The sequence below is a fragment of the Amblyomma maculatum genome, chromosome 9 (assembly GCF_055883805.1).
Source record: "Amblyomma maculatum isolate TAMU_Amacu chromosome 9, ASM5588380v1, whole genome shotgun sequence".
Taxonomy (NCBI): Eukaryota; Metazoa; Arthropoda; class Arachnida; order Ixodida; family Ixodidae; genus Amblyomma; species Amblyomma maculatum.
This window is the reverse complement of record NC_139352.1, coordinates 76,710,121-76,725,891: the sequence shown is the minus strand read 5'-3', so window position 1 is coordinate 76,725,891 and position 15,771 is coordinate 76,710,121. Positions and strand designations below refer to the sequence as shown.

The 15,771-nt window shown below is 48.2% G+C and overlaps 1 protein-coding gene across 1 annotated transcript in view; it reads left to right on the top strand.

Annotated features, from left to right (window-relative positions):
- LOC146179473 (ectonucleotide pyrophosphatase/phosphodiesterase family member 3-like) overlaps positions 1-15,771 on the top strand; it is a 44,753-nt gene that overhangs the window by 19,308 nt on the left and 9,674 nt on the right. Inside the window, exons 7-11 of the mRNA XM_084579089.1 lie at positions 4,397-4,516; positions 10,088-10,197; positions 12,730-12,977; positions 14,500-14,767; positions 15,566-15,729. Coding sequence (XP_084435215.1) covers positions 4,397-4,516; positions 10,088-10,197; positions 12,730-12,977; positions 14,500-14,767; positions 15,566-15,729 — 910 coding nt within the window. The remainder of the gene's footprint in view (positions 1-4,396; positions 4,517-10,087; positions 10,198-12,729; positions 12,978-14,499; positions 14,768-15,565; positions 15,730-15,771) is intronic.

The following is a 15,771-nucleotide window of genomic DNA, read 5'->3' as shown; positions in this document are numbered from 1 at the left end:
ACGAACTCAGCCACGAGCAGCGGGAAGTGAAGCTGGCTCACACACGGTCATCTCATCGGTTAGGCCTGGAGGGCCGTATTGCCGGACATGGGTGAACCGCCCGGCTAATTTACTTTACATTAACAAATATTATTATCTATTTCTCTCTCGTCAGAACACTAGAGGGATATTTCAAATCCCTTATGTTGTCCACACGGCTGCACCTCACCCGCGTGTGCCGTGATTTCGTAACTGTGAAGGCTGCTGCATGTGAATTTCGCGTGCAACCTCATCATTAGGAATCCGCCAATTGTAGACCGCGTCATCCACTGTGTCATTTCTTGGTACGGCAGAAGTCCTCTCGAATCTCCTGGTACGTTATCACGATATGGTCCGAAGACACATACTCGAGTGTTCACTAACAGTGTTCACGGTAACTGTACACACAAAATCAAAAGGGAATGAGGCGCATGAGTCGATAAAAAACAAAGAAAAAAAAAACATCAGCGCAGACTTGGCGCACAGCGCGGTAATGACAGGCGACTATTATATCGCGTATTCCCGCACTGAAGCATATTTTGATTTCAGAATACACGTAGTACATGACTCGAAATGCACCTTTTTTCTCGGCTCACGCGACCCGCAAACTTTTGGCGCCGGGTGTACACTAGGACGCCTCATGAAGATGCGACCAACTCGGCTTTGACCATGACCCCCAAAAAAGCTGTGGGCCGGACCACACGTACTACGCTCGTCAGCCCGGGGGCCATGATGTATGCGGCCGTTTCTCGCAGCGTATCTATACGGCGTCGGGTTATTACACTTCGCGCATGAATTAGGCGAGGCGGCCACTGTCGTCAGACCTGTTATTAGACAAAGCGGACGATAACACGCTGCCGATCCGAGCGTGACTTGAACGCCGGCAGCTCTGTGAGACCGAGTGTTGTTTTTATTTAATTTCTAATTAATTATGCCGGACACTGTACGCGCTCCCACCGGGTATAACCAGTTCTACCGACCCACCCCCTCCCTTTTTTTCGGCCGCCCGCGACACCCGGTGGATGTTGGTATCAGGTCGTCCGTTACTGCTTCCTCCTCGCAAGCTACTCGAACGGACGACACGACTGTAGTATGGTATAGCCGTTATTGCAGGGGCTGAGACGACCGCTTTTTTTTTTTTTTTTTTTTTTTTTTTTTTTTTTTGCACCACGCCCTGGAAAATCGATTCGGCAGTGCTGATCGGTGTGAGCGATGCTGCGACCGTACCTGTCTCGATGTCCCCGTCCGCTATTACAGTTTCTCACGGAACTACCGATGCGGAGAGAGAGAAAGAGAGAGAGGGAGGGAGGGAGGGAGGAGAGAGAGAGAGGCGTGCTTGTACGCTCTAAGGTGTTGGGAAACGTTCTCAACAGAACTAGCAAAGATATCGGGGTTTATTGGTGGTGATTATGAGCCAGTTATGATTGCCGTAAAAAAGAAAGACTTAGGAGTGTAGGAGTGCCCGAGGCGAAGCCTCGAGCTGAGGCCGCGTCTCTGTTTCGAGAAAAAAAAGAAGGGGGGGGGGGGGGGGGGCGGATGAAAGAAAAGAAACTGCAGCAGTTAGGCACTAACGGCAGCATTAATGAACGCGGAGTGGACGAAATGATCACAAAAACAAGGCGAGGAAATTTTAGAGAAAAAACAAACAAAGAAAAAAAAGTGCTGCAGAGTACGTAGGACATCACCGAAACCGCCCGGAATAGTTGGCTTGGTTCCAAAAGCAGCTCGGGCAACTTGAGGTACCGCCTAAGTGCGCACAAGAACGAAATTAGGTCAAAGGATGCTATTACACCGAATGGTGTGACTGAAGACTGTCGTCAGGATGCTTTAAAGTCTCCTTTCTGCCTTCAGCGTGTCTAGTGAATGGAGGGGTAAAAAGAAAGTAAAACAGTAAAAGATATTGTCTTCCTGGATTTATCTCGCTAAGGAGAACGTATTGAGCAATGTATGTTGCTGGACGAGTTGGTAGAGCATAACGGAAAACAGCTCTGGCAGACGAAGGACAAGAAAGCAGCGCAGTTGTGTGTCCTCCTTTTTCTTGTCCTTTGTCTGCCAGCGCCGTTTTCCGTTATGAGAACATATTGTCTAATCGGGCCTCTCCGATGCGAGAAATGCCACTTAAAAAGGCTGGTATGAGCATATTTATTCTCTGTCAGTTATTGTGACTTCGCACTTTACGTCGCTCCATCAAGCACTCTTTCCTTGAAAAAAATTTTACACTGTATGAGCCTGAAAATCAGGCTTTCAGTATTGTCAAATAAATAAATAAAAGCAATACCAGAATAGGAGGAGGAGGAGGAGGAAGAACATTTATTTCCGCCGAATATGGCGCGGCAGCCACCTCCGGGTCCGCACGCAGGTGTCCGGGGAGGCCATGGAGGAAGGAAACAACTTCACCGCTCTCAGGAGAGGCCCTTGCCATCCCCAATGCATTGGAGAAAGTGTGGCGGAAGTGACGTCAAAATTTAGGGTTAGCCAAGTCGGGCCATTAGCAACGGCGACGCTGTTGCTATGAAAACTCGGGCCACTAGCAACAGCGTTCCTAAGGGCTCTAGGTACTTGAGCGTCGCGGAGAAAGAGAATGCGGAGGGTAAAGGAGGAGGAGGAGAGGCGTTGCAGCGTCCGGTCGCCGCGCGGCTGCGCCGGCTTCAAAAAAAAAAAAAAAAAATTACGTCAGGGCCTCTCCTAAGTTCCTTCCTTCCTCCATGGGTAGGCAGTCTGTCGAAATACGGCCGGAGGACATCCGGCCCCGTCTAGGAGAAGAGGTCTTCAGCCTCGGCCGCCAGGCGGACGGTGAATCACTGAGTTTTTTCGTCGGAGCTTCTTAGCGTGGTCTCCCATTCATCACTAGTTTTAATCGCGTTGCGCCCTGGGACACGAACGCATATCCATATTATGTGATCTAATGTTGCCACGTGGCCGCAAAATTTGCAAATTTCGGTTTCTGCACCGTCCCTCTTCCGCCCTCTGGCACCCGTCCAACTCCTCCACAGGGGCGAAAAGAAATTTCGAGCTTGGAGTCTTCTCCAGTGGTATGATTCCTTTTTACTCAGGGATCTATCCGGTGGCGGATATATCCTCCGGTCTTTCTTCAGGTTGTCGGCTAACAACATCTAAAAGCAAAGAATACCAGACTAGACTTTAGTGTGACGCCCAGGACAGCCTTATCCAAGTGTTCTCACTGAGAACCGGTTCTTTCTGTCTTTTTGTCAATAAATTCGACTAAAGATCGAATTTATCGTAAATAAAGTTGGATTGAATGATCTTCCCGTCAGATGATTAAAATCCATCACCTTTTCACCGAAAACAGCCCGTTACCACTAGTTCAAAGAAAACAGCTTTCCAGGAATCCGCGCCCAGAAATTAGTGTCAGTGCTCAAATTTCATCTGTGTAATCGGTCGAATGTAATGGAACCGGTGTATAACTTTTTTATTTAATTGTCTATCTTTTAAAAGCCTCGTTATCCATAACAGTTGGTATCTTTGTGTTCAGAATACGGCGTCCTGTTGGTATACAAGCCGGCTTCCATTCGTCGTGAATGTCCCTTATACTCAACCGCGGTGCAACTTGAGGCAAACGTAGTTAAGCAATCTTATTGCAACCGTGCAGAACGAAGTACCATCGTCGTTTTCTGTTTCAGATAACCATTTCCGAATTAAACTAGCTACCCTTGAGAGGTGGTCAACCCCTATTCTGTCGCGACTGCAGGTGGTGAATTCTGAGACGGGGAAGTCCTCCTTTACACTTTTAAGGGAGTGGAGAGAAAGACCGGAAGATGGTTCCCACTGAAAGAATTTCTTGCCCCCCCCCCCCCCCCACCCCCACCCCTCCACCCCTGGAAAAAAAAAAAAGCGATTGATGTAAAGACTTCGTAAACGCGGTGTTACTAACATCGAAAAGGTTGACTCAGCGAAAACAAAAATGATTAAGAATAACTGGGCGAACAGCAAGGTGAAGTTGCTCAGAACTTTGTGCAGCAAAGTTGAGAAAGGAAATACTTGTCAATAATGAGAAAGTAAGAAGAGAAGGTAAGAAATATAGGTGCAGCAATTAAAAGAAATGAGAAGGCGCGATGGTACAGCATCATCATTGCATAATGATAGTTAAACGCTACTCTCATTTTATTTTCACCCGTTGCCCTTCATCGTTCATGAGTGTAGCGTGCACGGTCTCCTTATGTCTCGCGTCATCGTTCAATGTATTCCTTACACGCGCTCGTTCGCATAAACACTTCTGGGCCTGGTCGCTAAAGAACGGTTGGCAGTATTTCCAAACAAGTAATTTTCATTGTCCTCCTTCTTCGTGGTCACCGGCGTCTCCATCAAGCGGGTGTGAAATAGATGATGATGTCCACAAAACGTCACCGTCCTCCTGCAGGGTTTGTGGCCTGAATCCCACGGCATTGTGGACAACAAGATGTACGACCCGGAGTTTAAGACCTTCTTCAGACTCGGACACGCAGAGTCCTTCAAGGCCCGCTGGTGGGAGGCAGAACCCGTGAGTGGTGAATCCCTCTCACTCATCGCGCCTCGGGAGCTGCTTGCGAAGAGCGTGAAAAAGTTTAACAGCGTTGTGACGTAGACTGGTTGGCGACGAACTTGGAAATAAAACAACACAAAACAAAAAGATGCTTCGCGGTGCGACAAACCGGTCGAGGTGCTTGTTTCAATTTCACTAGGCGTAAAGGGCCGAATCAAACGGGCTTGGTGGCTTGACGAGCCATTAACCCGTGTAAATGCTGAGACAACAGTGTCAAATAGTGTGAAATAGGCGAAAAATCAAATTGAAAGTTTTAAAAGTAAGCAATAGTTACAAATGTACTCATACAGGCAATACAGGAGAAGAAAAGAGACAGAATGTAGAGCCTGATTGTTCATGTAAACTAAGGAAATGTTTCGAAAGGAAAGAACTGCGTCCTCTCCGACCCGTCCACGTTGCATCATCGAAGCTTTCTTTTTTCTTTTTGAAACGTTCAAAGATGTCAGACATGAAAATAACGAGCTCTCATTGCGAGGCCTCTATACAAAAACAAATCGAGGGAAAGAGAAATGATCAAGCAATGTTAATTGTTAATGTTTTTTCTTCTAGCGCGCGCGCGAACAGACGGCGTGAAGCTACAGCCACAAGTATTTCTCACTGCAGTGATCGAACGTCCCGACGAGCGGCGCTATTTTACTTGACATTAGAGAGATTTAGCACACCGTGATCCGCCACCGCGCGTTCCACTGCGCATGCCCAGATGACTTTGATACCGATAGATAGCGCCACATACTGGATTTCGGCACATAGACCTGCCGCATAGGAACCAATCAGCTTGAAGGCCCGGCCGCGAGCGGTAGAGGGTCACGATGGAGGATCGCGGATCACGGTATGCTAAATCTCTCTATTTACACTGATGCTGTAGAGCTTTAAGGATATTGGCCGTTGGAGTTCTAAGGCGCGCGACCGCACGTCTGCCATTGCATATGCGCAGCAAACAATCGTTGTACAGGCATACACCTACATTATATTACATTTCCGTCATGCAAAAGCTCTCTATGTTCCCAGTGTATACCTCAAGATTTCGCTTCTATATGTCATTGCTACGCCCTACCTTCAAACTCGTCCTGCAATTCTCCCACATATCTCTCCCATGGTCCCCGGTGTAGCCGGGAGTCGAACTTCCTTTCTTTACAGCGCCGAGTGCGGTTGGAAAACAGTAAGAAATGCTTTGCTTTTAGAATGTTTTCTCTTTGTATGCCTGCGGCTTTTCTGGCCCTCGATGCTTTTTTCTGTTTTTTTTTTATGTTACTGCTGCAGCAGTTGAGCGGTGGTGGTGGTGACAAACATTTATCTATTCTTTTGTACAAGAAAGTGTTTCGACCAAGACCCTATAGGCCCAGGCCCTCACAAATCTAGGTGGAGCTCATATTCCGGAGCCCCAATGGCGTCTAACGCCGCTCGCGCCTTAGCGACCATGGTCCGCTGGGACTGTAGGTCATGGCAGCTGAGCAGCGCCGCCTCCCAGGCCTCACTAGAAGGATGGGTATTGAAGGATTGAGAACGATGGGGATTGGATGGACAGGTCCAGACCATGCGGAAAGCGTCCGAGAAGTAGTTCCACGCAGACTGCAGACCCCATCAAAGTCTGCATTGAAGTGTTTCAAGACTGCGGGCACATCATTGTGTTTGTAAAAAAATTTGAGAAGGAGCCTTTCAACCGCTCTCCGGAGACCTTTAAAAGGTTCCGGAAAGCTGTCCTTATAATATGTAGTAATTTCTTTGAATGTGGTCAGATATTGGGTTCGGAGTAGACTTCCCGAGAAAATTTCAGTGCCCCGGGAGAGAGCGCGTGGGCCGCTGGATTGGCTAACTCATTGCCCAGGAGTCCCTGGTGGCCGGGAGAGTGTCGCTGGACCGACAGCAATTTTGTAGGATGAGCTCGGTAAGAGGAGGTATCCGACCCAGCTCATAATTCCGACGGGCTTCCTTGGAGTCATTTGTAATGTGTTTCACTTGTGGGAGGGAGAGGCTAGCGCAATCGCGATTTCCTCCACGTATGTTGTGTTGCGGGCGTGGAACGTGAGTTCTGCCACTGTGTTGGCGTTGTGGACCACTGCCGCGGTGAACCACCTCGCATGGTAGGGACCGGCAATGTCCACGTAGTATACATGCTGTTGTCGACCATAATGTCGCTCAGTGCTTCCGCGCGTGCCTGGCGACAGCCATTGTGGTCAGAGTGTGACATATGTTGCGAGGGATGGCAAGGACTCTGAGGGCGCGTCGTCAGGGCTCTGGCGCTCGTACCCGCTCCTCAAATTTGGTGGTGCATTGGATGTGTAGTCGGTCAAGAATGCGGCGACCGAGTGGCGTTTGTGACAGGGGCGTATATTAGCTGAAAAAATAGCCTCTCGGTATTCCCGATAGGTGTTGACCATCCCAAGGTCCAGCAAGCGCTGGTTGGATGTGGCAGTGAGAAGGTCGAGAGCCCTTTGATAACTTAGCGATGCATGACATCGAGTTTGTCCTCGTCATGTTTGCGCACATGAATGCAGGGGGTTGAGTAGATAATTCTACTCGTGACGAAGGCATGTGCCAGCCGTAAGGCATCTTTACTATATAGTAATGCCATGGTGACATCTATGGTACCGGAATCATGGAAGAATGCTAGCATTATCTTAATTCATAAGAAACGGGATTCAAAGAACTTGAAAAATTACAGACAAATCAGCTTACTATGCGTCGCCTCAAGGTGTTTACTAAGGTAATCGCTAACGGAATCAGGACAACCTTAGACTTCAGTCAAGCAAAATATCAAGCAGATTTTCGGAAAGGGTACTCTACTATCGATCATATTCATACCATGAACCAAGTGATAGAAAAATGCTCACATTATCACCAGCCCATATACATAGTATTCATTGATTACGAAAAGGTATTTGATTTAGTCGAAACCTCAGCAATCATGGAGGAATTGCGAAATCAGGGTGTAGACGAGCCGTATGTGAAAGTACTGGACGATATTATACTGGCTGCACAGCAGCAATAGTCCTGAATAAAGAAAGTAACAAAATTCCCATAAAGAAAGGTGTTAGGCAAGGAGACACAATCTCCCCAGTACTATTCACAGCTTGCTTAGAGGAAGTATTCAGAGACTCGAAATGGGAGCATTTAGGGACATGGGAGGATGCGAAATACCTTAGTAATCTGCGATCCGCTTATGACATTGCATTGCTAAGTAACTCGGGGGATGAATTGCAAAGGATGATTGATGACCTAGACCGAAAAAGGAGAAAGGTAATAGGCAAAACTAACAGGCAAAATGTTTAGGGTAATGTTCAGTAGTTTCGGAAAGGAACAGAAGTTTGCAATAGGTAGCGAAACAACGGAAGTGGTAAGCGACTATGTCTACTTAGGACAGGTAGCAACAGCAGATCCGGACCATGAAAAGGAAATAAGAAGAACAAAATTAGGATGGAGCCCATTTGACAAGTACTTGCAGAATATGACTAGCAGCTTACCGCTGTCGCTCATATATAACTGCTGCATCTTATATTTACTCACCTATGGGGCCGAAACTTGGAGGCTAACGAAAAGAGTTCTACTTAAGTTGAGGACAACTCAGAGAGCTATGGAACGCAAAATGGTAGGGGTAACATTAAGAGATAGGAAGTGTGCAGAGTGGGCCAGAGAAATAACTCAAGTTACTGACATTCTAGTGAAAGCCGAGAAAAAAAAATGGCCATGGGCAGGGCATATAGTGCGAAGGGAGGATAACCGGTGGTCGCTCAGGGTAACAAATTGGACTCCAAGGGAAGGAAAGCGTGGCAGGGGTCGGCAGAAAGTCAGGAGGACGGACGAGGTTAGGAAGTTCGCAGAGGCCCGGTGGATGCAGCTAGCACAGGACAGGGTTAATCGGAGGAATAGAGGAAAGGCCTTCACCCTACAGTGGGTATATTGATACTGCTGCTGATAATGATGATGACGATGGTGATGATGATGACCCAGAGCTACAAACGCCACCCATAACCCGCATGCAAACTGGGCGTAAACGCTACCGTCAATTCATTTGAACTTTTTTCTTATGCAGTGGCAGCTGTTCCGGATACGTTTCCCACTTATGAACAATTGGCTTAAAGCTTAAGAATTCGAGGAGAAAATGGAGAAGAGAGCGAGATGGCGAAGCAACTGCACCGCTACGCGCTTATTGGAGAGCATGCAGTGACGTCACACGTTACGTGCGTCATGGCAATGCACCGTTGTGAGCGCTATGAACACAATGAAGTCGTGAGCGTCTTAGTCAAGAAAAGTAATGATAAATAAACAATAATACTCTAGAATCATGAACGTTTGGGCGCGTTGGACACATACTTGACATGAAATACGGTGCAGAAAGAGACGAGCAAAGAGAACACAGAAGGATCGACACGCGTGAAAGTTGAAAGTCGTGACGTGTCCTCGTGTCTTTCTGCCGCGCCATTCATATAAAATATTACACTAACCACTCCCAGCACCTGTCACTGATTCTCATGTTAAACGGCGATGATCATCCTGTGATATAGTATTTTTTTCAGCCCTGTGGCATCTAAAACAATGGCATGTCTCAACAGCCAATGAACTCCCCCCCCCCCACCCCCCCCCCCCCCCCCCACCAACCCAAGAAAATACAAATAAAAGAAATAGCACGAGCACGCGCTCGAGAACGACCCTTTATGGCCTGTATGCAAATACATATGTAAGCGCAAGGCTGCTTGGGAGAAGCCTTTTTAGGACCTCATCATTGTGGTCGACGCGCGCGACGAGATTGCCCTTCGTAAAACGTATGCTCCGGCGAGCGACGCTTTATCACTAAGCATGCGCCTTTTCAGGCAGCACGGGCATTTGCCCATCGTCACAGCTTTGTGCGCCGTGTCGCATTCACTATGCTAAATGCTTACCTGCACTAGACAGTAATTTTTCAGGTCCATCTTTCTCGGACATCGCCCTAAATTGCCAGGAAACTGAGTAATATTACAGGATACTGAGCAATATTACAGTACCCATAACATACTGTTATGGGTACTTATTCTACAGATTTTGCTATGGCGATGCTGCATGGGTAACTAAATGAGCTGCCCGTAAAGTATCCCTGAACCGTGAGATAGAGATGCTGATAGAGAGTCCGTAAGCCTTTCGTTGGCGGTATTAGATTCTTAGGCGTTCGCTTGAGCGAATGTTTCCGCAACGCGCTTCGCGTGCCTTCGGAATCACGCAATCTCCTGACGTCATGAACCATGTAATTCGTTGACGTAGTGTCTGTCTAGAAGACGTCACTTAACGCCAGATGTCAAGTTCAAAGGTCAAAGTCACGGGTCAAAGTTAACGTTACTTTAGTTGACTTTGAAGGTTTGACCTTGAGGCTGGTCACAGGCGAGATACCCGGCACGACATGAAACTAGGTTTTTACGTCGAGCAGAGCTAGCGTTCTAACAATACTTCTTCAGCCAAAATGAACAGCTTACGTGCAGTCTATGAATTGTGCGTCGATATGGGTCTGTTTCTTGGGTAACCGTTCTCTCCGCTCCACTGAACCCATGGTTGGCAGCGCAGATCTGGCTGACGGCTGAGCGGCAGGGCAAGCGGGCGGCGACCTTCTTCTGGCCGGGCTCCGATGTCGACATCAAAGGACGGCGACCCAGCTACTTCTTCCGATACAACGAGTGAGCGTTCACGTGATATATCTCTCATGCTTAGAAGGATTACCATCTTCATTCTGTTTTGAGAATGCGCGCGGTACTCTGCCGGTGTAGATTATGTCTCGTTAGAACTGATGCCTGGATGAGTTGGTATGGCATTTTGAAGCAGAGCAGCGCGACGTGTTGTTGTGTTGTGGCTGTAGGAAGAAGGAAAGGAAAATGCATGGGCCTGCTACTGGCTCTGTAGCTGAGCCACCTCCGCTGCCTCGTGCAGACAGAAGAGAAAATAGTGAAGAAAAAAAAGGAAGAGGCAAAGAAAGACGCGCGCCGCAGCAACAGCCGTCGTCCACCACCGAAGCGGTGGCGGGTGCAATGACGACCTACAACAGATAAAAATTCGGTGGCAGGCTAGCCCCCGCCGCAAGCTGCGATGACCTACCTGCCCCAAACCCATCAGGGGAAAACCTAGCGCGACGTAGACGAGTACGGAAGTCTTTGTAAACCTTCCTTCCGTCCTCGTCTAAGTCGCGCTGCTCTGCTTGAAAAAGATTGTCTCCTTACATTTGTTTCAGCATTCTTTTCACATTGTTTGTTAGGGCTGTTAAGGGGTAGATTTTATTAATGCGCAAGCTTGTATGGCTATTTAGGCGGGTTTCAAGTGGGCATGATTTTGTAGGCAATGTAAAAAGGAACTAGTTGGTATATCGGAAAAAGAATGGTACCATCGGATAGAGCGTCAAGCAAATGTGTGCAAGTGACAAAATGGTTAATGTAGTTTAATTAGGTAACTAATTAGAGCAAAAAAAACTATAATAATTGGTTCACAAAAAGGGAAAGGCACAATATTTGTTACATCTAGTTCTGCGGACCCCTTAACCGCGCCGTAAAAGAAGGGAGGAAGGTGGAAGTGAAAGCGAAAAGAGGAAAGTGGTGCCGAAGTGGAGGGCTACGGAGTTGGCTGGTTTGTTTGTGGGGTTTATCGTCCCAAAGCGACTAAGGCTATGAGAAACGCCGTATAGTGGAGGACTCCGGAAGTTTCGACCACCTGTGGTTCTTTAACGTGCACTGACATAATTTAGACCAGCTGGGGACCTTTAAATTGCACTGACATCGCACAGCGCGCAGACGCCTCTTCGTTGCGCCTCGTTCAAAACTTCGAGCCAGTTAAGTGGTTCACAAGAAAGGCTCCGTATTTGTCATTTGTGGAAGAGGAACTATAATTGGTATGCCGAAAAAAGAATGGTACCGTCGGATAGAGCATCAAAGATGCTGAAGTGACAAAATAAGTTGGTGTGGGTTAAGGTAATTAATGAGAGACAATTAAGTGGTTCGGAAAGGAAAGGCCCAGTATCTATCACTTGCGAAGTCCCGCTGACACATCTCGCGGACAACACAGCAACGCTTAGGCTTACGCATTTCTCCGGTGCAGATTCTGCAGTGATCTCGGGAAATATTTCTGGTCGGCCTGTGACGTTGGAAGCTGACGGATGATCGCAGATAGATACGGTAGTTTAGGCCAATATGGGCTAGGCGCGTGCACACACACACACACACACACACACACACACACACACACACACACACACACACACACACACACACACACACACACACACACACACACACACACACACACACACACACACACACACACACACACACACACACACACACACACACACACACACACACACACACACACACACACACACACACACACACACACACACACACACACACACACACACACACACACACACACACACACACACACACACACACACACACACACACACACACACACACACACACACACACACACACACACACATGCGCGCGCGGTTTCGGTGGCCGCTTTTCGATGGAGGCGAAAAGCAAGGCGCCCGTGTGCTGTGCGTTGAAGAACCCCAGGTGGTCGAAATTTCCGGAGTCCTCCACTACGGCGTCTCTCATAGCCTGAGTCGCTTTGGGACGTTAAACCCCAAAAACCAAACCAAACCAGCACACACACGCGCGCGCGTATGCTGTGCACACGCGTAGGATTTCAGGCATGTCTCACATAAAAAATTAAGACCAGCCTTCGCATGGTTGTAAACTCTACTGGAGGTAATGCAGAAGTTGGTGATGGTGTCGGAACATGAAGAGCAGAATAACGAAAGCCACTGGCGCGGTCGCTCTTTAACTGTATACGGGTGGCCCTGTAGCGGCCGTTCGCCGGGGCATCACTCGTAGTAAATACTCACAGAGAGAGTCCGGGTCGAGTGCAAGAGATACATATCAAAAGGACCCGCGCAGCCAGGAGGAAGCCGACCAGCGTGCCCACAGTTCAGTTGCGTAGTATCGGAACCTGATCTGCTCACACTTTCCGGCAAGCAGGGCGTGTCGTCGTTTTAGGCTCGACCCGGCCAAATGACCATGACATATCATAGGTCCTAGTCAGTTCCCAACCATGGATACTTGATAGATCCCTCGGGACTTCGTTCCCTGATTCGTCGTGCTATGATGATTAGCTTGTCAGGATGGCTACGATATATCCTAACTGGACCTGCCGCTCAGGATGATCCCGTGGCAGACTCGGGTGGAGATTCTTCTAGCCTGGCTCGACCTTCCGGCCGAGGAGCGTCCGTCCATGCTTACGCTGTACGTGAACGAGCCGGACAGCGCGGGTCACGATCACGGACCCCACTCGGCCGCCGTGAACGAGGCCCTGGAGCTGGTAGAGATCATGCTGGACAGGCTAGTGGCTGGCCTTCAGGAGAGACGTTTGTTGGGATGCGTCAACCTGCTCGTTGTCTCCGATCACGGTAAGTCTCGGCCTTTGCGTGGTAAGTACATCAACGTGCGTGGTACCGTTACCTGATAGAGGAAATTTACGGTGTGACTGCGTCCGTCCTCTCCGAAGTAAAATAGGGTAGCCGTTCAGGTCCTCGTCGTCAGTGCTTGTGTTTTGTTGGAGGTTACCCAGTTTTCATACCTTGCCCCCAAGTGTCAGTATCTCGAAACTTCATCCCTTTTCCTCATTTAGAGAAAAGTACGATCGCGTACTCTCCTGGTAAAACTGCGCGCAATGAAATTTCATTCACAAAAAGTGCGCACTGCGAACTTGAGTAGTGATGGAAAACCCATGACCATTTTAAAGCGCAGCTTTTAGGCCCACCGTCTTGGCTTGAGCGTCTTCGTCAACGTTGGCGCAACCGCTGGGCGTCCAACAGGATAGTCCAGGAGACCACTCTTTTAGAGCTGGTACTGGCCAATCCTTCGCGCAAGATTTTGCTCGGCCTCCCGCAACCCGTCATCGTCATCCGGAACACAGGCGTCTCGGACAGTCTGGTCAATGGCAGTGTAGAGATCCTATAGGGAGGGGCGTGCATTAGCCCTATTGCGTCCTGCACTTAAAAGCGAAGCCTAAGTGCTCCCCTCCCTTAAGTGTTTTGTTGCACATTCAGAAAAATATCCGGTAGAGTAACAGAAACACAAAGAAAAAACAACAGCAAATGGATTCGAACTACCACTTTTGTGTTCATAAACGCAGCGCTATACAGTGCGCCACAATTGGATTTTTTCTTTATTGTCTGCTTAGAAAACACCATACAGGTATAGACCAATATGTACAGTGAACCAGCGCCACACAAGAATGCAGGGTTATATTGAAGTTTCTTCCCCCGTGTAGATAAGTAGCTCGTTTAATTTCGCTCACTCTTTTTTCATAAAATGTCTCCAATTTTCCGCTAACTGTCGGTATGAATTGCGCTATAACTCATCCTAATAAGATTTCTCCGGTTGGCCACTAGGTGACGCTGCTTTACCGCAAGCATTAGCAAAATCATTTGGAAGGGACATACAGTTATATTGTAGAATACAAATCTAAGAAAGAAAATGACAAGTTATGCACCAATCTAGAAAAACGTTTAATAAATATAAGAATAAACAGTCTGAAAATGGTGGCAACTGCCACCATTCCGTTCGAAAAAGGGTAAGCTCTGACATTTCATCGATCCATCCTTGTGGACTTTAAGACTGTGGCACTAAACCGTTCACAAAAAGGTGGATGCTTCTCGCTCACGTCGCTGATGTCGAAGAGGCCAGGCTTTCCGCAACGCGAAAAACTGCGTTCAAATTTCGCATCCCACGTATCGTTATCTAATTTTTTTTTGGTTGTGCGTTCTCGTACCCCCTTTATCACAATATTTCGACAGTATACCTTCAGTTTCGGTGTACAGGTCCCCTTTTCTTGCCAAAAATAAAAAAAAAAGATCACATGGCAACAAACAACCTGGCCAGATGAAGCGCATAGATATTGGCAATTGATGCAGGTTTGTCTCGCAGGCATGGCGAGCACCAGCTGCGATCAGGTGATCGTGCTGGACCACTTCGGCATCCTGAACTCTACCTTGCAAACGCTAGTGGGGCCCACGGCACGGCTGCGTCCCAAGGAGCCCGAGGACGTGCCCCATCTGGTGGACGCCCTGCGCTGCCGCCACAGCCACCTGCTGGCCTACGCCAAGGAGAGGCTCCCCAAGCGGTACCACTACTCGGACCACAGGCGCATCGACCCTGTCGTGCTCGACATGGACTCCGGATACCTCGTGCTCAAGTGAGGATGCCACCTGTGTAATCCCATGTTCCTATTCCATTCTTAGTGCGTTCGGGCTTAGAGTGAGGTCACCCCCAAATCGGGCGCAGAAGGTGGAGAGAACGTAATAAATCCAAAAAGGAAATATTCTTGATAATGTACCGGCGTAATTCTGCATCGATTCATTTCGATCCCAGACACAAATTTATGTCGCACGACACAATTTTGTGTTGCACAACACAAAATTGTATCGCAAATTTGTGTTGTACAACAGAACACTGCTCTGTTTTACTACAGAAAGTTGTGTTAAACTACAGGCTGGTTTGTTCTACAACACAAGACTGCTCTGTTGTACTACAGAACACAGCCCTGTTGTACTACAACAGACTGGTCTATTGTACACTGCTTATCAACAAAATCGAAGCTTTAAGGCAATGTTACTAGAGCCCTTGCTTAGAGGTGCATGTCTGTGTCTATAAATCACACCCGTCTATATAGGTACATTGCGGTACAGATGCACCCTTTCAATGGGTGCAGGGCAGCTTGTTTGCACCTATTGAAAGGGAGAATAAGTAGTTCAATGCACTCTTTCTAGAGGGCCTGACATACATCTTATCGAGGGTGAAAGAAAAATAGAAACTCTGAGGACAGCACCTCTACGGGGCCAGTCACAAACGGAGTGTTCCAAAAATAAAAAAAACTGCTGCATATCGGCGGCCCCCAAAAGTTTCGTTGTTCATGGATTAGCGGCTGTGTACAGCTCTTCTGTTTATTATTTACTGAGCGCGAAGACAGATGGTGCTTATCTTGATCGTGCAGCCGTGCGGCGGATAAGGCCCCGGCGCTGTGCAATGGAGGCTCCCACGGCTACGACAATATGGCACCCGGAATGCAGGCATTGTTCGTGGCGCACGGGCCAGCCTTCAAGCGGAATGTGACCGCCAGGCCGTTCAGGAACATCGAGCTCTACGAACTCATGACTGGTCAGCTATCTCGCTCTACTATAGTTCTTTACTTATTCGCTG